General features: G+C 36.5%; 1 protein-coding gene across 12 annotated transcripts in view; it reads right to left on the reverse strand.

Annotated features, from left to right (window-relative positions):
• LOC128227574 (uncharacterized) overlaps window positions 1-26,878 on the reverse strand; it is a 54,625-nt gene that overhangs the window by 26,840 nt on the left and 907 nt on the right. For 9 of the 12 annotated variants that reach the window (XM_052938229.1, XM_052938237.1, XM_052938236.1 and 6 more), the window contains exons 2-10: window positions 23,381-23,506; window positions 22,506-22,609; window positions 18,642-18,707; window positions 18,452-18,536; window positions 17,892-18,302; window positions 7,313-7,558; window positions 6,546-6,720; window positions 6,219-6,350; window positions 4,011-4,148 (exon numbers count right to left, since the gene is read on the reverse strand). In XM_052938229.1, the coding sequence (XP_052794189.1) occupies window positions 4,011-4,148; window positions 6,219-6,350; window positions 6,546-6,720; window positions 7,313-7,558; window positions 17,892-18,302; window positions 18,452-18,536; window positions 18,642-18,707; window positions 22,506-22,609; window positions 23,381-23,470 (1,447 nt within the window). In that variant the 5' untranslated portion in view covers window positions 23,471-23,506. Of the gene's footprint in view, window positions 1-4,010; window positions 4,149-5,830; window positions 5,894-6,218; window positions 6,351-6,545; window positions 6,721-7,312; window positions 7,559-8,445; window positions 8,633-17,891; window positions 18,303-18,451; window positions 18,537-18,641; window positions 18,708-22,505; window positions 22,610-23,380; window positions 23,507-26,878 lie in introns of those variants that run through there. The other 3 variants (XM_052938235.1, XM_052938238.1, XM_052938239.1) reach the window with 3 other exon arrangements.

Consider the following 26,878-nt stretch of genomic DNA (forward strand, 5'->3'; position numbering starts at 1 on the left):
AAAATAATCAAACATAAGCTTTCACTAATATTGACCTATTATCCTTTACTTTGAATAAATATTTGTCATTCATTTAAAATAATATTTAAAGATCATTAGTATCAAGTATTATCAAAAATACCTGGAATAATAATTCTAATGGATGTTTGGGATATTAAAAAATACAATAATAATAGTAAAAAAAAAATAAAAAAAAATAAAAAAACTATTTTGCACCAAACAAAGTGCTTTCTCTGAGCTTGATATTCAAAGAATATATATATATAGTGCAAAAATGTGAAACATTCAAGTAAATTTTAGAAATAAAATGGCATGCAAAGGTTGTATTATAGTCAAGGAGTCTTACTTATTCTATGCTGAGAACTATGGGAGAGTAGACTGCTTTTTAATATAACACCTAAATACCATGAATACAAAGTAATGTAAATGGAAAGACCTTCAGGTTGGAGCCATTCAAAAAACTATGGGAATAATTAGGTTCTGCCTGAATCCCCTACACTCATGTGTGGAGAATGTAGGACTGGACAGGCAGAATAAATCCATGAGGCCCAACACCACCATGCATGTTGAAATGTAGGGCGAGACCGTTAGAATCAATCCACGAGGCCCAACACAACCATGCATAATGAGAATGTAGGGCAGGACTGGTAAAATCAATCCATGAGGCCCAACACCACCATGCTTGATGAGAATGTAGGGCAGGACTGGCAAAATCAATCCATGAGGCCCAACACCACCATGCATAATGAGAATGTAGGGCAGGACTGGTAAAATCAATCCATGAGGCCCAACACCACCATGCATGATGAGAATGTAGGGCAGGACTGGTAGAATAAATCCATGAGGCCCAACACCACCATGCATGATGAGAATGTAGGGCAGGACTGGTAGAATAAATCCATGAGGCCCAACACCACCATGCATAATGAGAATGTAGGGCAGGACTGGCAAAATCAATCCATGAGGCCCAACACCACCATGCATAATGAGAATGTAGGGCAGGACTGGTAAAATCAATCCATGAGGCCCAACACCACCATGCATGATGAGAATGTAGGGCAGGACTGGTAGAATCAATCCATGAGGCCCAACACCACCATGCATGATGAGAATGTAGGGCAGGACTGGTAGAATAAATCCATGAGGCCCAACACCACCATGCATGATGAGAATGTAGGGCAGGACTGGTAGAATCAATCCATGAGGCCCAACACCACCATGCATGATGAGAATGTAGGGCAGGACTGGTAGAATCAATCCACGAGGCCCAACACAACCATGCATAATGAGAATGTAGGGCAGGACTGGTAAAATCAATCCATGAGGCCCAACAACACCACGCATGATGAGAATGTAGGGCAGGACTGGTAGAATAAATCCATGAGGCCCAACACCACCATGCATGATGAGAATGTAGGGCAGGACTGGTAGAATCAATCCATGAGGCCCAACACCACCATGCATGATGAAAATGTAGGGCAGGACTGGTAGAATCAATCCATGAGGCCCAACAACACCATGTATGATGAAAATGTAGGGCAGGACCGGTAGAATCAATCCATGAGGCCCAACACAACCATGCATGAGAATATAGGGCAGGACTGGTAGAATCAATCCATGAGGCCCAACACAACCATGCATGAGAATATAGGGCAGGACCAGTAGAATCAATCCATGAGGCCCAACACAACCATGCATGATGAGAATGAAGGGCAGGACTGGTAGAATAAATCCATGAGGCCCAACACCACCAATGCATTATGACAATGAATGGCAGGGCTGGTAGAATCAATCCATGAGGCCCAACACCACCATGCTTGATGAGAATGAAGGGCAGGGTTGTTAGAATCAATCCATGAGGCCCAACACCACCATGCATGATTAGAATGTAGGGCAGGACTGGTAGAATCAATCAATGATGCCCAACACCACCATGCATGATGACAATGTAGGGCAGGACTGGTAGAATCAATCCATGAGGCCCAACACCACCATGCATGATTAGAATGTAGGGCAGGGTTGGTAGAATCAATCCACGAGGCCCAACACCACCATGCATGAGAATATAGGGCAGGGCTGGTAGAATAAATCCACGAGGCCCAATACCACCATGCATGATGAGAATGTAGGGCAGGGCTGGTAGAATAAATCCATGAGGCCAAACACCACCATGCCTGATGAAAATGTAGGGCAGGACCGGTAGAATCAATCCATGAGGCCCAACAACACCATGCATGATGAGAATGTAGGGCAGGACTGGTAGAATCAATCCACGAGGCCCAACACCACCATGCATGATGACAATGTAGGGCAGGACTGGTAGAATAAATCCTTGAGGCCCAACACCACCATGCTTGATGAGAATGTAGGGCAGGGTTGGTAGAATCAATCCACGAGGCCCAACACCACCATGCATGAGAATATAGGGCAGGGCTGGTAGAATAAATCCACGAGGCCCAACACCACCATGCATGATGAGAATGTAGGGCAGGGCTGGTAGAATAAATCCATGAGGCCAAACACCACCATGCATGATGAAAATGTAGGGCAGGACCGGTAGAATCAATCCATGAGGCCCAACACAACCATGCATGAGAATATAGGGCAGGGCTGGTAGAATCAATCCATGAGGCCCAACACAACCATGCATGATGACAATGAATGGCAGGGCTGGTAAAATCAATCCATGAGGCCCAACACCACCAATGCATGATGACAATGAATGGCAGGGCTGGTAGAATCAATCCATGAGGCCCAACACCACCATGCATGATGAGAATGTAGGGCAGGGTTGGTAGAATACATCCACGAGGCCCAACACCACCATGCATGAGAATATAGGGCAGGGCTGATAGAATCAATTCATGAGGCCCAACACCACCATGCATGATGACAATGTAGGTCAGGTCTACGAAACCAAATGCATGAAGCCTGACAACACTATGTATGCCAAGGTTATGATCAAACAAAGCTGTCCAACACCACAACCAATCATAGAAAATACAAAGAACTGGGTTTTCAAGGGTACAAATGAATAACACCATTGGTTTATTATATATGTATTGAAAAGCTATTGCTGTTTTAGTATATTGAAAGGAAATAGACAAAAGACAGTTACAGTAGAGTTTATGCATCTCTCTCATCTATAATGCATGTTTTGAAGGCACCAAACTGAAGTGTACATTCAATTATCAAGTTGATAATGGACAATTGTAGACCAAGGTTGAGAAACTATAAATATACTTTTATATATCTCATCACTTTCACAAAATACTAATATTGCAAAGACATTCTCCATGTAGATCAGTTACTTTATGAAGTCTTTATTAAAGACCTTGGTGAAAGCAACACTTGCAAAAACTACAAAATGAATGACTTGACTAAAAAACCCACATTCAAGGCTACATTGTAATATACTATAACAAACACCACAACACACATAGCGCACATCTAGAAATGCCACAAACAAATGCAAATTATGATAAATGACAGATAAAACTAAATATTTGCTTCTGTTACATTTACTCAATTTTTTTCATTTTGACCATTTACATACAGAAATCATGTAAACATTGCCTTCTTATCATCAACAGAAAAGTATTTTCAACTGTAAGCTGTATGGACAATGAATCATGTAAATTCATAGCTATTCGAAGAATGATGGAGAAAATGCTGCATGTTAAAAGGTAAAACAAACCATATAATCTGTGTAAAAACTTGATTTCTGTGCAAAAGTAATATACTAAAGAAAACATAAAATGCAAATGGGTGAATATTTCAATCAATAATGGTTATGTATGTGAACTTCTTTAATGTAAAAATACAAAAGTATTCCATTACAAATACAACAACAATTATTCACTTCTATTTTTGGCTGACTGACATTTCACATACATCCCCATTGGTTTGCAAGGTGACTAAACCATTCTAGGTACAAGGAGCCAATATTAGCTAATGGCCACAAGCTAGAGAGCCATCACCAATAAGAGGTGATGCGTAGGTTACTCTACCCGCAGGAGGCTGCTGGGATAGCGAGCTGTACAGACGGATCACATCCCTTGTGTGCCGCTCTGGCATCTCTGCCTGCGCATGAGCTGCGTACCGCACATCTAGTGCTGTACCGCTCCGACCAACAAATTTCAGCTTGCCTAGTGGATAGTGGTATATTCATTGCGTTATATAGATGTTAAATGCCATGCATTAGAACCAACATAAACATAATCTGAAAAATGCATTATTAGGTTTGAACATAACAAGGCCTGAAAGAAAATCTCATAATTAGTTCAATACTCTTTCAACTACCATTTCCTAATTTCTTTGCAAATATGTCAAAAAGTTGAAAGCAAAACTTTATATCTAAATTAAAGACTTAAATGGCATAGATACCAGATGGTACACTTGCAAGAAAAAAGGAAAGAGGTCAAAAACTTACATAAAATTGATATCAATTTGTGTACAACTGAATCTTTTTACTGATGTATCCCATTGCTTAAGACACATTTATCTTTTGCAGTTTTTGTGTATTTTTCTGTTTCAAAATCTACTGGGCTGATATACCAAGTAAGATGGTATCTTTTTGGACATTTGTCATGCGACTTTCACATACACAAAACATGTTTTCCCAAAAGGACTAGTATAATAAATCCAGTGCAAAGAAGCAGACAACTGCTGCAAAACAAGGTAGACACAGAGCCAGACAGATTACCATTGGTGATAAAGTTGGTCAACGTAAACTTTTGAAAGAGATTACCACTGCTGAAAAGGACAGGGCTTTGGCTCAATCATTTTAGACAGGTTAGTTTGTGAACCGTCACGCGACTTGTAATGTGTTCAGAAAAAACTCAATTTTTAAATGTGGAAACTCAGCTAAGACAGTCTGTTAAACTTATATGATTGTTGCGTATATTCTTTAAACGATGTTTTATTGGCCACATTCTAGTTCCTATTGACAAGTGTAGGCTTGTTTTAAGGAAGTATGTACTTGCTGATTTTGGGACCATCCGGTGTTTAGTCCCTTTAACTTGTAATGAAATTAAATTTGATAATCATTGAAAATATATTCAAAGACTTAAGCTAAATATAATGACTAAAAAACTGAGCAATACAATATGAAATAAACAACAAAACAACACAATCTTTCTTTTAACTGTGCCACTATTTACACAAAGTAATATCAAACATGAATAATGAATCAACATCGTACATGTGTTTACGTATTAAACTGAGTGACAATATTAGATTAGATTTGATGTTCTAGTACATAAGCATGTTTAACCTGTAACTTATGCATGCGAAAGGCGTTTTTATCTGAGTGTTAATGTTTTAATATATTAATGGATAACAACTCTAGCAACATCATTTAACACATACAGGAGTGCCAGAAAGCAAGCGTCAATGCTCTTTTGTTGTCATTTTCAGTAAAACAAGAACAATAACTCAACATTATTAAAGCCAGAGTTATGGCCAGAGTTAAGGCCCTTGCCCTTATATACAAATATTTTGTCTGGCAACATGTGCAACAAGTTTCATTTGAATATCTTAAAAAGCTCTTTAACCTACGGCCAAGGTTTTGCCTATAACAACATCTCTGAAAACAGACAATTCAAAAATGCACAGAACCCAAGGCAGATACTTTTAATCTTAATTATTTGTTTCTCTTTTCAGGTGAATAACATTAAAACCCCAAACAATAACATCTTCCAAAATTGTTACATATAAATAATAAAAGTTCACAACAAAACAATAATTATGTTAAATTATGTATTTTTTGGCTCAGGCAGTTTGTCAGGCGCGTTCGAGTGAGTGACATCACGCAGCAACACAAACACACCTGCGTATATGGGGTGCATTACCGCAGTTGTGCGTGGACGGAGTCGGACAATCTGTGTACGACCTAGGCAAAGGGTTACAAACATCATACAAAAGACTTACAATAACAATATATCTAACTTCTGTTGTAAACATAACTGCGTAAAAAACTAGTTTCATCAAATATGTGTTTTTCTTAAACTTATAGACATTTTTTAGATATATTACATACAAAATGTCCAGCTATTGCTGTTTCTGTAACCTTTGTTATTTCATCTGCAATTTACGGGGTACAAGTATGACAGTTTACTTCATGTCAACAACTTATATAACTTAACAATACATTTAAAAGTGGTCAACAGTTCTTCCAAAGAAAATTACTGATGCCCAGCCCATGGCCAGATACTTACTGAGGATGTCTTGACCGTAGAGGTGGTCATCTCTAAAGCTGTTAAATGCGGAGATACTGGCTGGCCTATTGCTGGACACGCTGACTGCCCGTAGTACGGGAATGTGGGCCTGTAGGTCTATGGGAGTACCACCTGCAAGTTAGACTGTACGGTATATACACAAAAATAATCCCAAATAACCTGCTCATAATAAGTTCAAGTTCCGAGGAAGCTAAATTTTTTAATAACAAAACTCAGTATTTAAAAAAAAAAAAAAAATTTATGTTTAACTTTTCGTTGTTCAGCATCCAAATTTAAGTTGTTCAACATCCAAAATGGATCCCTTACCGGCTGAAGATTGTGACCTAGATGGTTGCATACGGAATGGGGTGGCACTCATCTGTTGCCGCATGAGCTGCTGCTCCTGTTTGATTGCCTCAGTCTCGGCCAGCTTGGCGTGCGGGTTCACTAGACTTGCGATGGAATGGACCATTCGCTTCTGCAGGCCTAGCACTGCACTTGACTGAAACATTGAATAGGACAATAATGAAGATTACTATAGGATAAATATACATCATTTGAGTTCACTGTTTATCGAAATGCTATAACTTTGGAATTGTTAACTGCTATTTTAAAATCACAATTCATTTATTTTGAATTCTTTCATTTGTAAACACACATTTTGCAAATAACTCTAATAACAATAATTTGATGAAATACTTCATATTTTTCCTTTTTTGATACTAGAAAAGGCATAAAATATTTCTGTAAAAAAAATCAAACTACTCACAATTTTTTTTATTAAATTAAAAGCTTGCAAGATCGAGCTCATGAGTTATATATGATATAAGTATGTACTTTTTTTATAAACATTTTGGGTATAATTTTTTTTTAAAGTAATTATGATTATACAAAATACATTTGAATCCATTTGCTTGTTAAGCATAAATAAAACACTATAGTTTGAATGATATCACTTGTTTACATGTAAGTTATCGTAACATAATAAATCAATTGTGTAAGCATGAACCATTATTCTAAACATTTACGCAATGCTACGATGAACAACAGTATTCCATATGAATTTGAGCATTTTGATATGAAAGCATGATTACCTGATCTTCGGACATCTCAAGGCCAATGCCCGCACTAGAGGTTGGGTTGTGAGAGAGGCGTCGCCGCATGTCGCTGTGGAAGTCCATCATGTCTGTAGAGCCGACATCTACCCCTGAGCTTGCCCCCGACAAGTTGCTTCGTGGACTCTCTGCCTCTGATTGTGGGCTGGAGTAGGGCACAGATGGGTGGCTCGGCAGGAAATGGCCGTCAAATGTGGGATGGCTCAGAGAACTTTCACCAATACGCTGGAGAAAAAATCAGCTTGATGCAGTTCAAGAGTGGCTGATTTCTGGCGTAACTTTGTAAAAAATGCTTGTTTGCCACATTGTAAATGATCTTCTTGTTTTCAGCACTGTAAAACTTAAGGAACAGTTTACAATTAAATCCTTAATAATTTTTCCTGCCCCTTAATATTTGCATCCATTTCATTGAATATGAAGGCAGCAATACAAATGTTGCTTTCTTTCTATAATTACACAATTAAATGCCAAAACAAATGAATAAATCTTGGGGGTATCAAGTTCCAATCTGAGACTATATTATATCTGGAAACAATGCCTGATTGATATTTAATCAATAACTCATAAACAAAACAAATAACTAAACAATAATGCCTGTAGAACATGGTGGTATAAAATTACATACACAACTAGACTTTAATTTGATAAACAATTTTATAAAGAGATCTATAAATGAAAACTTATTATGTATTCTAACAATGAATTATCATGTTTCTTGTACACTTGAAGATAGCACACTCATAAATAGTTGTTCGATACACAAAAATATCAAGTCAATTTTTCAATTTTTGGGAAAACAAATTTCATATATTGATAATGATTAAAAGCTTGACATAATGTTTTTTAATCTAAATCTTATATTGTAAATAACAATTTATACAATTAATGCATAATCTTGTTTTCTTCCCATATTGATAAAAATAAAATTATAATAATAAATGACCAATTAATTTCATGATCGCAATCTCATTCACACTAAAGAAATCAAAAATATTTAAATAAAGTCATATTCTTAATGCATGCTATGACTTTTAAACATTATTTACTTTAAAAGTAATACAAGACAAGACAATTAATTTCAGTAAATAATTTGATTAAAATAAAACAGTTACCTTTCAATATCTCAGTGTATATTTGATTTGCCATGCAAACATGCTATAGAAAGTTTGCCCAATCATTACCAAATAAATCCTCTCCCCATCAAACACCTTGTATTTACCTAGGTAAACATTTGTATAAATGAATTCCCTGGTTGCTCAAAAGAGGAAAGTTCAAACTGAAATTCCAAAATCAATAGAGCACTCACTTTTTTTCAAGATTTGATAGACAGATGAAAACATAGAAATGAATATTTCAATAAGAAGACTTGAAGGTGTTGTCGAAGCCTAAATGATTAATTTCATAGATACGCATAGTATGGCACATTTCTTTAACAATGTAGTTCTGTTACATAATAATTAACCCGTCAAGATGACTTTAAAGTCATACTGCTAACATGGCTTTATAAAAATTTATATTATCCGAAAACATAAAATTCTGTTCAAACATAAAGAGGACTGTTTGTTTGAATGTTCTGAAGAAATATTGTTAAACAAGAGGGCCAAGATGGCCTAATATTGCTCATCTGATTTGACAAAGGGTTCTAAAGTTATTGATTGGACAACATACTGAACCCCTCCAGCCTGTATGCTGCAGGTGAAACTTAAATATGTCCTATTTTTTAAATGGGCTACTAAGAACATGAACACTATGTATTTGTTTAAAATGTTACAAAGTGCCATAACTCTTACAAATTTAAATTGGAGTTATGTAATTTGTTACAAAAGAGCACATTGTCACTGTGAATAAATTCATGAAGTTTGAAATTGATATCATCAATTATTGTGAAACATTAAAGAAATTATAAAAAAAGAGTTAAAATAATACAAAAAAAGTTACCAGATATAATTTTGATAAAAGGGTAGCATAAGGAACATTTCTGTGAAAATATTTTGAAATCAAGCCAATGGTTTCTGAAGAGAAGTTTTTTAAAGTTTTCCATAATTATTATTATTATAGTGAAAGCAAGCACCACCACTGGCAGCCATGTTTTTTTATAAATTACAATTGGGTGAAAGAATTTGATATATTGTCATTACCTAAGGAACATTTCTGTATAGTTATTTTGATTTACGGTCATTGAGTTTCTGCAGATAAGATTTTCGAAGTTTTGCCATATGGACATAACATAAGTGATAACGTAACCTTGGCTACCTTGATTTTTGTATGAATCAACATGGGGTGAAGGAATTGGTAGGTCAATTTAGGAAAATTTCTGTGAAATCATTTAGAAATCTGGCAGATGCCCTGCCCCTAGCAGCCATATTTTTTAATGAATCATGGAACAAGCAACCTTCCTGTGAAGTTTGATTGAAATTGTCCCAGTGGTTTGAAGGAAAATGTTGACAACTAATGACAGCCAACATGCAACTGACGGACGGACGTTTGGACTGATGATGAAGGATAATCACAAAAGCTCTGGCTAAGCACTTTGTACTCAGGTGAGCTAAAAAATATATGTGAGGAAAAAATACTTTTAATATCAAACCCTCCACTCAATCACAAAAATACCTTATTACAGAAACTCAGGTAAAGAGTTTTCATGTAGTAACATCAATAAATCAAGGTGCAAGAAAATGGATATAATATAAATATTTTTTATCTTTTCTTTATCTTTAACAAAGGATAAAGGAAGCACGGATACTTGATTAAGTAAAGAAAAAAGTCTCAACTGCACTAAGAGTTGTCTGAGAAAAACATTCCTCCCACCTCAGATAAGTAGATCCAATAATTTAACCATGCTAGATATTCTTATCTTGCCCACGGGCGAAGATAAAATGCCTGTATGGAACTCCTTTTAACGGTCGTCACATTATAATTACCTCCCTTGTTGAAGACTGTCGTCTGTAGCATCATGGAAACCTTGTCTTGTGGCAATATTTAGAACGCTAATTAATTATTTCTCGCTTCAAATGTCACTATAAAACAGTTTTCACGCACATTTCAAGAAATAATGCGTCACTCTCCTCCAAACTATTTAAAGATTGAATTGACTGTTACATAACCCGAATCACTGCGCGCATATCCATGACAACCACGTGCTATCGCATATCCATACGCAATTATTTTCACTAAGCACAAAAGAGTTCCAGTCAAAAATACATTTTTACTTTATTTTGTTTAACTGAGGTGGGAGAAAAAGCATCTACCATAGCCACTCGTGTAAGATTGTTTCATCCCGACCCTCGCGCAGGGTGTTTTGCGGAAACTTGGTAAACCTCGTTTCTGCAAAACACCCTACGCTCAGGTCGTAATGAACCTATCTTTCACTCTCGGCCATGGCAGATACTTATAATCAATGATAGGTGTAACTTAAGGCTAAATATCAACCATCGCTGTGAGGGGCAAGCCATGAGGGCGGACATAGCTAACAAAAAGGGCCCTAAAAATCAACTAAACAGAATGGGAAAACGCTTTGCACATCTACTGGTTGAACTCCTAAATCTGTACCAAATTACAAAAAACCTGTTTAAACACATGCTTTTTAATTTTGATAGTAAATTTGATGATCTTGATGTATACAGAAGCTTGTCTTTGTCATGCCTGCAAAGTTTCATCTTGTTTCATTGGCAAATCATGTTTTTGAAAGTACATTAGTACAAGTTTTTTGGGAGGTTGACTTTTGGCTGGTCATTATTACCGGTAATCAAGTCTGTGATGATAATCTGCTTTTATTTCAAGTCAATAACACTGATCTGTATTTCTACATCAAAATCTTGCAAAGCGTATTCTTTTAGATTTTTAGAGTTTAGAGAGCATAAATCGAGAGTGATATACTGTCCATATAATCAAAGATTATCAAAAAGATTGTATACCTATACTTTGACAGATGCTGATACATTAATCAAAGATGATTTACAGGAAATTTAACTAACGCCAGAGTTATTTTATTTTACGGAAGCGCCGTACCTAAATATTGCAAAACCCTAATAAAAATAACACAACTACTACCTGTAAATAAAAATAGTGGTTTTTAATCTAAAAGTATTTCATAACAGCATATATATAACGCATGGACTGGTTTTCTGGTTATCATTTTCTACAGTAAAATTATCTTTCTTAAACAACAGTTTCATTGGAAACAATCAGAATACCAATCTACCTGGGATGGCAACATGGCAGCTATGGTATCAAGTTTAAATTTTCAATCAAAAGTTTGAGAATACAATATGCACTTTACAAAATTACACCAATACAACAGAATAAGAGGCAATCTATCCGCTTATTGAGGATGTTGACAATGAGGTGGTAAACAACATCCGGAGGCAACAAATTTAGGTGCAGATTGGACCAGTGTTCATTCAAATTCACTTGTGAACAATGAATTTGGTATGTTCAATAGGCAAATATTTACACCTCAACTTCCATTCCTTAAATGAACTGCTTTTCGGCAATTGCGTTCATCAATCGATGAACGCAACATCTTCGGATATGTTCGGATCGTAATTCATTGCATAACAATATACATGAAAGCTATTGATCTTGTTATTGGTTGTATTGTGTCTGCAGGTCCGGTAAAATATAGATCAACATTTTTAAAAGTGTTAGTTTATTATATTTTAAATATATTGGTACCAGAAGTGTTTCAATTTTATGTTTTAAAGTGATTTCAAGTTGTTGATCTTTTCCCGCGTTATTGTGACATCATTTGAAAAAAAGTTTCCGGTTATAGTCGGGTCGTTCTATTAACAGAATAGGTAAGAACGGATTACTGAAAGGTTTTCTTAAATGAAATAAAGTATTTTTTTAACAATTCTTGAATGAAATAATGAACTAGTGGTGTAAATATAAGGAATGAATTGCGGGGTTGATGTCATTATCGGGGATATGAATGCAATTGGGTTGGTCAAAGTACGCGTGGAGTCCTTCGGACTCCACACACATTGACCCAAATGCGTTCATACCCCGATAATTAAATCAACCCCGCAATTCATTCCTTAAATATTAAAACATGCAATAATAAGAGCTGTCACAGAGACAGCGCGCTCGACTATTCCGCCGCTTTTCAGTGTAAGGATTGAAAAGTTTTGGCGAAAAATGCATGGAACACTGTTAGATTAGATTGCAATGCAATACATGATGTGCTGAAATATTAACATAAATGTGGTAACATGGAAAATTTTAACCAGAATTTTTAAGTCTAATAATAAAGGACCATTATTTGCAAAATACAGTTATCTAACTTGGTTATTCAATTACGTTGGGTGGTTGAATACCATTGTATAAAGTCTCAATGCAATACATCAAGTAGTTGCTGAGATATTATCCTATTTGTGCTAACATGCAAGACCTTAACCAGAATTTCTAAGTCTCATAATCAAGGGGCAAAATTTTTATAATTTGAATGATAGAGTTACCTTACTTGATTAAAGAAGAAGGTTAAATGGTTGGGAGCCTGTGTTTAAAGTTTCAATGCCATACATGATGTATTCGCTGAGGTATTGACTTAAAAGTGGTTACTATACATGCAAAACCTTAACCAGAATTTCTATGTCAAATAAAAAAAGGGGGCCATTATTTGAATCTAATGCAAATTAGAGTTATCTTACTTGGTTTATTAAGTAGGTTGGATGGTTGAGTACCATTGTATTAAGTCTCAATGCAATACCTCAAGTAGTTGTTAGGATATTAACCTATGTGTGCTTACACGCAAAACCTTAACCAGAATTTCTAAGTCGAATAATAATGGGCAGTTATTTGCATTAAATTCAAACAAGAGTTATCTAACTTGGTTAATTAAGTAGGTTGAATGGTTGAGTACCATTGTATCAAGTTGCACTGCAATACCTGAAGTAGTTGCTGAGATATTATCCTATGTGTGCTTGCACCCAAAACCTTAACCAGAATTTCTATGTCGAATAAAAAAGGGCAATTATTTGCATTAAATGCAAACAAGAGTAATCTTACTTGGTTAATTAAGTAGGTTGGATGGTTGAGTACCATTGTATAAAGTCTCAATGCAATACCTGAAGTAGTTGCTGAGATATTAACCTATGTGTGCTTGCACGCAAAACCTTAACCAGAATTTCTAAGTCGAATAATAAGGCCTATTATTTGCATTAAATGCAACTAAGAGTTATCTAACTTCGTTCATTAGGTAGGTTGGATGGTTGAGTACCATTGTATAAAGTCTCAATGCAATACCTCAAGTAGTTGCTGAGATATTAACCTATGTGTGCTTGCATGCAAAACCTTAACCAAGGTGTGACGCCGACGCCAACGCTGATGCCGACGCTTGGGTGAGTAATATAGCTCTCCATATTCTTCGAATAGTCGAGCTAAAATAGCATTCTTATGAACAGAATTATTTTCTTAAAATAAAAGAAAACCATTTCCATAAAATGGTGTTTTTGAGTGATTTTGTTACCCATGCTTTTTAGACATTCAGGGTGTCAAGGACACATCCACAAAGCATAATGTTTTGTGGATAGAATTTAGCCAGTCACTTGTAGTGTAAAAAAGAAATAAACAGATAAAATGCAGAAATGCTCCTGTGTGAGTCAGATCAATCCTTACTATTTTTCGGTTGATGTGTTTAATCTAAAAAAGAAAATGTTCCTCTGACAATGTTGTCAAAAAAAATTAAATAGGAAATACCAATGAGTCCATTGTTAAATTTGAATAACAAAGACAATTTAGTCATGGAAGCCATGACTAGGAGGTTTGGTGAATTTTGACACATAAAACAAGAAATTGTTACAATAATGTTTGAATAAATCTGTAAAGCTGTGCAATACATTTAGAGACACGGAGTAGAAGACGGATACCAACATCAATTCTACAACAAAAAGCTGAATGCTTTTACAGTCCAACATGAGATGATGTCATAATTATGTTTTCGTTAGTTATTCTTAACATTCCAGTATTCCATTTTGAATTACCCTTCATAGTTAACCTTTTTATAACAATATGATAATACATTCAAACACTGTTAATCCGAAGTCGTCGGGACCCAGATAAACATTAACAAATATTAGAAAATTTGAAAATGACAGCTTTTGCAAATTACTGGTGACTTAAAATATTTTGTCGTGAATATTGCAATGTCTGCTACACGTAACCAATATGTTGTATTGTTCCATATACATGTATGTTGAATTATTGTTTGATTAATGTTATTATACATTTTATTAAAAACACCGTTATGCATATAAAACAGCAACTGCAGCACATGAATGTATTCATAACACAGCAAAGTTTATATAAAACATGTTTAAATACATGTAGCACTGAAAAAAACGTAATTCGTTCGGGTAATTTTGTAAAGAATGATGTGATGTCTCACTGCTGCAACGACTTTCTTGTCATACTTTTTCTTGTAAGTTTTCGAATTGTGGCGCCGCTTAACACCATTCCCTTTCAGTTCCGATCCAGATATCCTACCTGGTAAGTGACATTTAAAATTATATCTGGATTGTGTCAACCAGCCATTATATACAAACTACACCACCCAAAATAAATTGCTCATTTACGATGTTTGTACATAGGCATGCTCAATGTTCTTTAACAAGCAATAAATGTGCTTCATAATCATCTCAAACCAACGCTGGCTTCCTATCACAGTATGGTGTGAAAACTATCAGATGACTGAGTGTGAAACAAAGATCAATTAATTAGGTGTGAAATACTGAATCGGGTAAAAAAAAATCACTTCGAAATAGCAATAATATCGAACCAGCGATTTCGGATTATTGATGAAAATTTTAATTACAGGTAGACAAAGAAAAGATTAAATTGGGACCGAAAATTAAATTTGAAATATCGATAATTTCGAATAAACAGTGTTTGGATTAACAGTAGCTAAATTTAGTAAATTGATTATAACAAGAGATGTTTGTCAAACATTATGCGCCCCATGAGCGCCATGTTGTCAGGATTATATGGACAATTGAATGAAATATGCATGGACCGAAATGACAGCTGATTTGTCACTGACATTGTATGCTGTTGGGACAGTTTATGACCATTCAAAGTGTGAGGATAGAGTGTGTTATGACCATGACCTTTGACTCTATGACCTCAAAATCCATAGGAGTCATCAGCTGGTCACCAAAAACCTGAATGTCAAGTTTGAGGGCCATGGGCGCAGGTATTGTCAAGTTACCACACAGAAAAGCTTTTTTCTTTCAAGGTCACTGTGACCTTGACCTTTGACCCAATGACCCCTAAAATCATAAAGGGTCGTCTACAGGTCAGAGGCAACCCCAAGTCATGTTTAAGGGCCATGGATGCAGGCATTGTCGAGTTATCACTCGAATAAATCTTCAAATTCAAGGTCACTGTGACCTTGACTTTTGACCCCTAAAATCAATAGGGGTCATCTACTGGTCAAGCCCAACCTCCAAGTCAAGTTTGAGGGCCATGGGTGCAGGCATTGTTGAGTTATCACTGGGACAACCTTTTATCATTCAAGGTCACTGTGACCTCGACCTTTGGCCCAATGCCACCTAAAATCAATAGGTGTCATCTTCTGGTCAGGCCCAACCTCCAAGTATAGTTTGAGGGCCATAGGTGCAGGCATTGTCAAGTTAACACTCGGACAACCTTTAACCAATCAAGGTCATTGTGACCTTGACCTTTGCCCTGATGACCCCCAAAAACTATAGGGGTCATCTGCTGGTCAGACCCAACTTCCATATTTAGTTTGATGACCAAAGGTCAAGGCATTGTTGAGTTATCACTCAGACAAGCTTTAAAATTCTTTTATCATTTAAGGTCACAGTGACCTTGACCTGATGAGCCCTCAAATCAATAGGGGTCATCTAATGGTCAGACCCAACCTTCATGTCAAGTTTGATGACCATATGTCCAGGAATTGTTGAGTTATCACTCAGACAAGCTTTGGTCTACCAACGGACCTACCGACCGACCGACATGTGCAAAGCAATATACCCCCTTCTTCGAAGGGGGGAATAATTATTATCATGACTGTTTAATATTCTTAATTTTGTTAATTTAGTTAATTTGTCAAGCTTGATTTACTTTTTTGATGTATCCTGTGTTTCCAGAACCGGAACCTTTAATTTGTAAGATGTAACCTCAACACAATAAACTTTCTGAGAGTTCCTATTTATAAATGAAAATTTTGAACCTTTAGCCTAGAGGAGACATGAATACATGTACTGTGAGAGAACCAATGATGTTAAAGATGCATGATGAACTGTTGAAGAAACTGTTTATATCACAAGTCCACAAAATTAAAAAGTAAACAAGAAACACTGCGACACTGCGACAAAACCAGGTTTTCAATTATTGAAAGAAGAGCTTCAGCCTTTGTTGTGAGATTCAGTTTCAACTGTTTTTTTTCTTTCTATTTTTAGTAACAGTGACATTGACCTTGACCGTTTGGTGCCCCAAACACAATTCCATGGAAGTCCTCCATAAATTTTTCCTACATACCAAATTTGGTCACAATATGTCAACACTAACTAAAATTATTCAGTACTTACCATTTTCTATTTAACCAACAGTGACCTTGACCATAACTCTCGGGGCCCAAAACAAAATCACATAAAAGGTCTCCATAATTTCTTTCTATATACCAGGTTTGGTCACTATTTGTCAAACCTAACTTAAAATATTCGATACCATAGGTGAGTTGACAAGGCCCTCTTGACAGCCTGCCTGGACAACGAAGCACATCATTTTAATAAACAGATTTCACTGTGTGAAAACCTGGTTAAAATATAAAAATGTGCCTGTCAAAAGCAATAAAAAAGGGGAAAAAAGTCAATCAAGGGCCTTAATTTGAGTTGAAGGTTAATATGAAGTTATGTTACCTAATTGTAAGATAGTCATCAATAAGTTTGATCCCGACTTGCTGTTAAACTTTAACCTGATAAATGTGCCCTAAAACGTTAACCTTAGTTCCTAAGTCAATCAGGGGTCATAAGTTTTATTTAGGATAAGATGGAGTTATGTAACCTCATTCTGTGATTGTCCTGAACAACTGTGTGCAGAATTAAGTGAAAGGAATGACATGTATTGGAGTTATAAGTGAAAATGCAAATTTGCCCTAAAACTTTAACCGGATGCCAACGCAGATGCCAGAGCCGCGTTGAGAAGTAATACTCTCCTTATTCTTTGAATAATCAAGCTTTAAATGGAAATTTGAAAAAAAAAATTATTCTGCGTTATATTCAGGACAGACTTCTGAATACAGGCATGTGCATATCTCATTTGGGCCCAAAATCCCATGGTGTGTCAATGTTGATGTAGAAGAAGCATGGACAAGATTTACAATAGTAAAGTTATGAAAAAGGCCATTACTCCACAAGATATTCCATGCCAAACAGGCAAGATATTACATAATTTCAATGTAAATTCAAAAACCATCATCTTCACATTATTTCTGAAAGATATTTTCAGAGTAGATGAAAATTAATGTCTTTGAAAGCAAGATTTTTCATAACTAAAATGTGCTTATTGCATAATACCCATGGTTGCGTGCTCTACCCACCTCAAACTCAGTGCCTTCCCAGTCTGTTAATGATTTGGGCCCGGGAGACTCGAGATGCCAGGATAGTTTGCTGGACGGCAAGTCCATCATAAACCTGTGGGTCATAAAGTCTGTCCCGAGGGCGGTCGACATGCGACTGGATGCCGGCTCGCTAGGGGGTGCCACACTCTCACTCAGGCCGTCCTTCAGCGAGGCTTCATCAGGAGTGTCCGTCATGTACTGCTGGAAGTCAGACACGCTCCGTTTGTTCTCCTTGTTTTCTCCCTTGATTTTATGTGACCGCTTACTGGAAAGGGATGTGGCGGACCGTGAGTGGCAGTACCTCTGTCTACTCACAGGCGTTCTCGACACCATGAAGCCCTCACTAGGACCCTCATCTTTCTCTGCTTTCATGTTCTCCTTCCCAAATTTCTATATTACAAAATAAAAATCATTGTATAAAGGTACCGAAAATGAAAACATTTTATATCTAATGGGAATTACAGAAATAGTTTGTAACACCAGACTAGTAGTCTTTTTAATCCAAAACATATTTTGTTATTTAGGTTGAAAACACTTACAGGGCCTGAAGCAAGAGTGTGTCGGTTGCCAAGATACCAGGAATGAACTTTCTTCAAAGTCTCCTTCTGCTTACCGCCTTGGAGGCTGAAATAAGCATCCCACTTTTGTAACACACTGAATTTACAGATAAGAAACATTCATTCTGATCTACACTTAGCTTTATTATAGCAAATAAGAACTGAACCTTACCATCTAATTTCACACAACATCTTGATCAGGATGTTATAGAATTTAGTGTCTCTTGCAGCTTGTTCCCTGAAAAAATGCACAGTAACATCAAAAGGGTATCAGTATAAGGGTTGGGAAAAATCATATAGTTAGGAAAATATATGTGACTTTATTAACAGTTGAAATTTAAAAAAGAACTTGAAAGGAACAGAGGCTTAGCTGTCAGAAAATGTTACAATAAAACAATATACTAGTATATGCTCATATGTGTATAATAAGGGTTTTAGCCAAAAAGTTATGGAGACCAACAGGGGCACCCTTCTGACTTCTTAGAAGGAAATAAACTTGTTGATTTAATGATACGACACCAGTTAGTCGCTGTAAATGGTTTATCAATTTGTACAGGAGCGGAGTTCAGTAATGTACCATATAATAGTACGAGAGAAACTCTTATTGACCATATGTTAATTCAAAGTGAGAATGTTGATAATGTTGTATATTGTAAAATGCCAAATGATAATTGTATTAATGTATCAAGCCACCGTCCTATCATTATAAACATGAAAGTACAAGTAACAGTACAGAGAAAAATTAATACAGACATTATAAATTGGAAGAACATAAAAGGTTCTTATATAACTCAGTATACTGAATGCGTGCAGAATAGTGAAATTTTAAATAATTTGTTAGAGAAGAATATTAACACAACAGATGACATTGATTATTTGTATCGTACCTTTGTATCAACGTTACATACGATTTCTAAAAAGTGCATCCCCAAACCACGATATAAACCATATTTAAAGCCATATTGGGACCAGACTTTGGCTGTTTTACATAAAAATATGCAAATTCGACGAAAACAATGGATAGATGATAATCAACCAAGGGGGGATGAATTTAATACGTACGTCGAATACAAAAATGCAAAGGCTCTGTTTAGAAGAAAACATAGAGAACGCGCGCAAGGTTATATTGAAAAACTAGAAGCAGAGATTGATCAAGCTGCTGAAATTGACAATAATGAGTTTTGGCGCTTAATTAACAAACGTCGCAAGTCAACAACTAACCAAAAAGTGTTTGAAATGACATTTGGCGACCGTAGATGTAATAATTCTCAAGATATAAACAATGGTTGGGAAGAACATTTTTCTGATCTATACAGAACTGACATTGATCCGAGTTTTGATGATGAACACCTTTTAACGTGTGAAGAAAGGTTGAACATCATCAAATCTAATCTGCCAGTAGGAACTTATGTTGACTTCCATCTAACAGAAAAAGTAATTTTACAATGTTTGAAAACTTGCAAAAAAGGAAAAGCAAGTGGCTATGACAAAATTAATTATGAACACTTAATATACGGCGGACAAAAAACAATTCTGTTATTATTACGTCTGTTTTACAATATTACAAAATTTGCTTATTTCCCTATTGACATGAAAAGAGGCATAATCACGACTTTATACAAAGGCGGGAACAAAAAGAAAAGCGACCCGAATAGCTATCGTGCTATATCATTGTGCTCTACAGTACTGAAACTTTATGAAAAGGTAATTCTATTTGACATGAAAGGTGAAGACTGGCTTACGTGCAATAACCTCCAAGGTGGCTTTCAAAAACATTTTAGTTGTATTATGACGTCATTTCTTGTTTGTGAAAGCATATATTTCACAAGGGAAAACAATAGTAAGCTGTATACATGCTCACTTGATGTTCGTCAGGCGTTTGATCATGTTAATTTTACAATTCTGCTTACAAAGTTATACGATGCCGGTGTTAACCCAAGTTTGCATTAATATGTTCGAAAACGTTTATAGTTGCGTACGAACACAAGGATTGGTATCCAAATGGTTCCCTATACAACAAGGAACGAGACAGGGCCAGTGCTGGAGTCCATTTTTGTATCTCCTCTACATTAATAATCTTATGCACACAATTGAGAAATCAAGGAACTCGTTGACTATATTAGACGCCAGTGTAGGTTGTCCAACGCATGCCGACGACATGGTACTACTCTCGCTCAGCAAAAATGGCCTGAGCGAACCAATGAACATTTGTTATTCTAATTCAATCAAAGGACGATATCAGTATAATGCTAGTAAAACAAAAGTAGTTGTATTTAACGAATCAAAGTCGATGTTCACACGTAGTGAACGATCGTGGTATTTAGGAAGAGACTGTGTAGAAGAGACAGTTAGTTACGTGCATCTCGGGGTACTATGCGACAAGTATATGAACTTAAATAAGAGTATAGAAGATGCATGCAGTAAATTAAGAAAAACCTATTTCGGTCTTACAGATTGTGGGGCATCAGATGACCAAAGTCTACACCCCCTAACCATGAAACATTTGTACGAAACGATAGTACTTCCAAAGGCTTTATACGGTTGCGAGGTTTGGTACAATATCTCAGTAACACAATTAAACTCCCTTAATCGTGTCCATAAACAATGTATTAAGTCGATTCAAGGATTTTCACGCGCATGTAGATCAGAAGTAGCACTAGGCTCTATCGGTATTTTATCTATTAACTACATAATAGACAAAAGAAAACTTTTGTTCTTCGGACAACTTTGCAAACTGGACCCCGCGAAAACCGTTAAACGAATATTCATATACAGACTTCTTGAATTCCTCGAGAATCCAAGTCAAATAACAGGATTTTTCCCCGACATATACAAAATATTATGCAAATACAATTTTTTGGTTTATGTAAACCAGTATCTAGAAAATGGCACGTTTCCAGAAATGTGTACGTGGAAAAACCTAGTTAAGAAATCTATCTACGAAGTTGCTAACGCAGAATATCAATCAAGGCTATTGAGTGAAGACAGTTTGCGTGGTTTTCTGTCTATAAATAATGAAATATCACCATGCATTATATGGAGGTTCAGTCATATATATCGCGAGCAACTCAAATATTGCAGGACGGTGGCTCTAGCTTTAAGTAAAATTTTCAGTAGACCCTACGTTACTAAGTGCACACTATGTTCTGATCAAACGTATTTCATTTCAGAACATGTTTTGTTATTTTGTCGTTCGAACGATACTACTAGGCAGTGCCTTTGGCGAAAATTAAGTTTAATGTTCACAGTAAATCAGTATGACGAATTTTGTCAAATGCATTATTCCGAACAATTATTAGAAATGATGTCCGGTTTCGGATCTTTTACGCTCAGCGACCACAGTCGAGTACATATTTTCAAGACGGTACTACGATACTTACATTTTCTCAGCAAGCCACTGGCTCATTTTTTACCGCATATGTAATTACATGTACAATCTGTGTAAACATACCCTCTTTTGAAGTCTCGTTCATTTGGGTTGTTTTTTTGTAAAAGTAACTATCTATTTTACTATGTTTACTTTACTTATAAATATCACTCCTTTTATATCATTGTCATAACTCTATCTAAAATGCAGGACGATGTGTAATGTAGGGACATGTCATTTATTTCCCATACTTTGTATTGTTGTGTACCCTGAAATTGATGCCATGCATATCATGTTCCTATTCTTTTCTATGTTATGATTATATATCAACTGTATATTCATGTATTGTATGTTATAAATATGTAATGCTCTCCATTGTTGGAGGAATAAAAGAATCTATCTATCTATCTATCTATACTGAACTTTTTCTTTTAAAAACAATTCTTAACATTTTGTGCAATTTTGAGTTCTTCACAGCCCGATTACATGTATGCCGATACAAAGTGCCATTTAGACCCATAGCACCCTGTCCCTCTTCAGCAACACCCTGCCCTTTTTAAAACCTAGCTAATACCCTAAATCTATTAAAAAAACAGATATGAAAACCCTCAACTTGACACTTATGCTTCCAGCATGAAACAAATGGGGAAATATTCAATGGTGACATACATGACATCCTTGGCCTTGCCAGTGAGATGGGCGAGTCTAAGTTCCCTGTGGTGTTTCTCCACCGCTCCATACATGACACTGAACTCGGATTCATGCTGCAGACTCTGGAAAATATATTGTACATGACACTGAACTCTAAGTCACACTGCAGAGCCTGTAATATATATAATACATAACACTGAACTTGGGAGTAATGCTGCAGACCCTGTTACATATTAGGTACATGACACGGAACTCTGAGTCACGCTGCAGACGCTGTAACATATTCAGTACATGACACTGAACTCTGAGTCACGCTGCAGACCCTGTAACATGTTCAGTACATGATACTGAACTCTGAGTCACGCTGCAGACACTGTAACACATTCAGTACATGACACTGAACTCTGAGTCACGCTGCAGACACTGTAACATATTCAGTACATGAAACTGAACTCTGAGTCACGCTGCAGACCCTGTAACATATACTATACATGACACTGAACTCTGAGTCACGCTGCAGACCCTGTAACATATTCAGTACATGAAACTGAACTCTGAGTCACGCTGCAGACACTGTAACATATACTATACATGAAACTGAACTCTGAGTCACGCTGCAGACACTGTAACATATTCAGTACATGACACTGAACTCTGAGTCACGCTGCAGACCCTGTAACATATTCCGTACATGACACTGAACTCTGAGTCTGGCTGCAGACCCTGTAACATATTCAGTACATGACACTGAACTCTGAGCCACACTGCAGACCCTGTAACATATTCAGTACATGGCACTGAACTCTGGGTCATGCTGTAATGTCATTTTCATGGGCAGACATAATCTTGTTATAAGTTTTAAGCAATTGTTTCCATAAATTATTTACTATTACCTTGTCATTTTTTAGGGATTTGAGTCCAGCTTCTATCAGTCCCAGTTGAGACTTCTGCATGGTATACGGATTCAACGCAGTAGTTGCCATGCTGCTTACATCAACTTTGTTTCCACTTAAATCATTCTGAAATGAAATTAAGAACCTTACAGTCCAAAAAATACATGTGCCTTCATGACCTGTTTGTGCAGGTTCATCAAAAGTCGATATATGTGATTACAAATTGTCTAAAGCGTTTTTTTTAAGTGCCACTATACAAAATAATAATTCTTGAAAGGTTATCATTATGATAAACCATCAGAAAGAATTCAAATTGTCAATAATGGTCCTTTTTTGGTGCCTATCTACCTGCTTCCCAATATGGGAAAAGCAAGTGCATCCTACACAGTACGTGAAAAGCTAGCCGTAATAAGCTACACTGAAGAACACGGCAACCGAGCAGCTGGTCGGTAGTACTCCCTAAATGATGTCAACTTTCGTAAATGGCGAAAACAGAAATCCGAATTGATGATCACGACGAAAACAAAGGCAGCAAACCGAAGCAGGGCAGCGTTCTACCCCAGTATTGAGACGGCCATCCTACAATATGTCAAGGAAAGACGAGATAGTGGCGTGGCAGTATCAACCCTTGATGTTCATATAGAAGCAATGAAGTTGGCCAAAAAGCATTATATTCAGTCAACATTCAAGGCATCACAGTCGAGGGTTGCCTGCTTCATAAAATGACAGAACCTCTCTATCTTTCCGTACCCACATAAGTCAAAAGCTTCCGGAGGATTATGAATCTAAGGTCACAGACTTTCAGGGTTTCATAATCAAACAAAGACTGAAGACAGAGTACCCATTGAGTCAGATCTGAAACGCAGATCAAACCCCACTCACGTTTGACATGCCGTCACTAAACACCTTACATACGAGGGGGTGGAAGACAGTAACAGTGAACACCACAGGCAATGAGAAGAACCGGTTTACCTTTATGTTGGCATATACAGCCGACAGTGGCAAGCTACCCCCTTTCGTGGCCTTTAAGAGAAAGACCATACCTAAGGGTGTAAAATGGCCAGAGCGTATTCACGTTCGTGTCCAGGAAAAGGGATGGATGGACCAGGCCATGTGCTATGATTGGCTATCCACAGTATGGGATAAACATAAACAACCTGGTGCTGGCCTCAACCGCTCGTTGTTGGTTCTTGATGCGTTCAGAGCCCATACCACACCAGGAATGAAAGAAAGGATGAGAGACACAAGAACGACATTGGCTTTAATCCCCGGTGACTTGACTTCAATCCTACAGCCCCTAGACGTCTCCATTAACAAGCCGATGAAAGTCGCCTTGCATCGCAAGTGGAATGACTGGATGGCCAGGGACAGCCATACATACACAAAAGCCGGAAACAGAAGAAAACCAGAGTTAGAACAAATCTGCGCATGGATTTTGGAAGCCTGGGAATAGCTCGACCACAAAATCATCATACACGCATTCAAGAAATGCTGCATATCCAACGCTCTGGACGGAACAGAGGATGACATACTTTGGGAGGATCATGTGAACCCAGCGGACAACCAACAGACAGAGGAAGAAGAAGAGGGCTGCGATTTCTGTAGTGACAAAACACAAGAGATGATGGAAGAAGAGATTGGAGATTGATAGATTCTTTGATAGCAATGCAGACGACGACAAATTCGAAGGCTTCGATGCAAGCGACATCCGACTGAGGGAATAAGACTTGTGCTATTGTTATGTGTGCTGCTATGTGTGCTGCTATGTGTGCTATTTATTTGTCACTGTTATGCTCAAAATGTTATTTCATTCTCGCAATAAACAAAGAAACAAATATCAGTTTGGTATTTATTAAACCATGGTATTCATTAGCCTTTGTGCCATTTTCACAAATGTAAAAAAAATCAACAAAACAAAATGGTGGTCTCTGATTTTTTTCACTGCATCCTTTCTATTATATTAAGGGTTTTTACCTGATTTCTCACCAAATTTTTTGCATGCATCCTATCTATGCTAGCGTTCTTAGAATACATAGTATAATACGGTATTGTATTTTGGTACTAAATTGTTTAAATATTTACCACTGAAGTTATCATTATATTTGATGTGTAATCCCCATCACACTGAATGATGGTGTATGTATGTATTTTTTATTATACATAGTATGTAAGTAAATTTTAGTAATAAATTACTAGGATTTTGTGAGAATATTGATTTTTATTTCCATGGATTTTTTGGTTTAGGGCTTAAAAAAACACACCAACAGCATAAGACAAACAGAGTGAGATACTAGAGGATTAGTTAGCAATACTCTCCATTTCTTACTCATTTTGTTTAAATGCGCACCTTAAATGATTCTTGAACATGCGAGTGTAAAACATAAACACATGGAAGACATCTATCTTGTCTTTAATTTTCCAAATACTATAAATCCTCAAATGCCAACTGCCACAGCCAGATAGTATCGCCTTTAAATTGACACAGTAAATCTGGGATTTGAACCTTGGACTCCATTCACTAGAAGCAGACACTCTACAACTGACCTATCCTTGAAAAAGGAAATATTGCAAACCTGACTTTGCATTAAGTAAGCCTTGTAGGAAAAGTGAAAAAGGAACATAGGGATAGAAACCAAAACCACTAGAACAGTCATCCAAGTGAACTAACCCTACAGCTAGCTTTCATTATGCACACTGCACTTTAATATCAATACACTTTAAAGCCATTAATTACTATTAATGTTTATTGTATATGTTATTATTATATTAATAACTGAAATTTGTGAAGCCAGACCTGGCTTTAACCTATGGCCTGCTGAAAAGCAAGCACTCTAACTGAACTACTAGGCCACTTCATCTGTTTAATACCTGCATAGTTTACAGTACCGTGACACATTGAAACATAAAAATTGTCAAAAAATAAGTTATATCTTTAAAAATAAAATAGCAAATTATTCACTGTCAACATTAACAAGATTACATTTTATTACTCTTGGTGGAAATTATTTTTTTTTTAATTTGATTTGTTGTTTAATCTTGCGAAACATTTGTAGAAAATAGTTCCTTACTTATTTTCATGTGGCTTTAACAAATAAATAGCTAAATAATAGTATAAAAGTGTTCCAATTATGTCCACAACACATGGATTGAAAATGTATTGTGGGTCCCAGCCGATTGGACTTTGTACAAATAGCCAGTTCATACAATGACTGTGAGGGGTGGCACAGACGCCTGAACACTTGCACCCAGAGCCCCGACCATGTTATGTGGAAGTGATCCTACATATAGCAGAAACCTATGTTTCTACAAAAGTAAAACTTGTACAGACCGCCGAAAAACTGACAAAACATCAGAAGAGAAAAACAGAGTCATGCAAGTGAAATATCGATACTTGGTTGGAATACCCTTTAGGGTGCATGTTTGCAGACAATTTGCTGAAGCCCTTTTCATGTATAAACAATCCATGTGCAATGTATCATGCTCGAAAAGTATAACTTG

The sequence above is a fragment of the Mya arenaria genome, chromosome 3, assembly GCF_026914265.1.
Source record: "Mya arenaria isolate MELC-2E11 chromosome 3, ASM2691426v1".
Classification (NCBI taxonomy): domain Eukaryota; kingdom Metazoa; phylum Mollusca; class Bivalvia; order Myida; family Myidae; genus Mya; species Mya arenaria.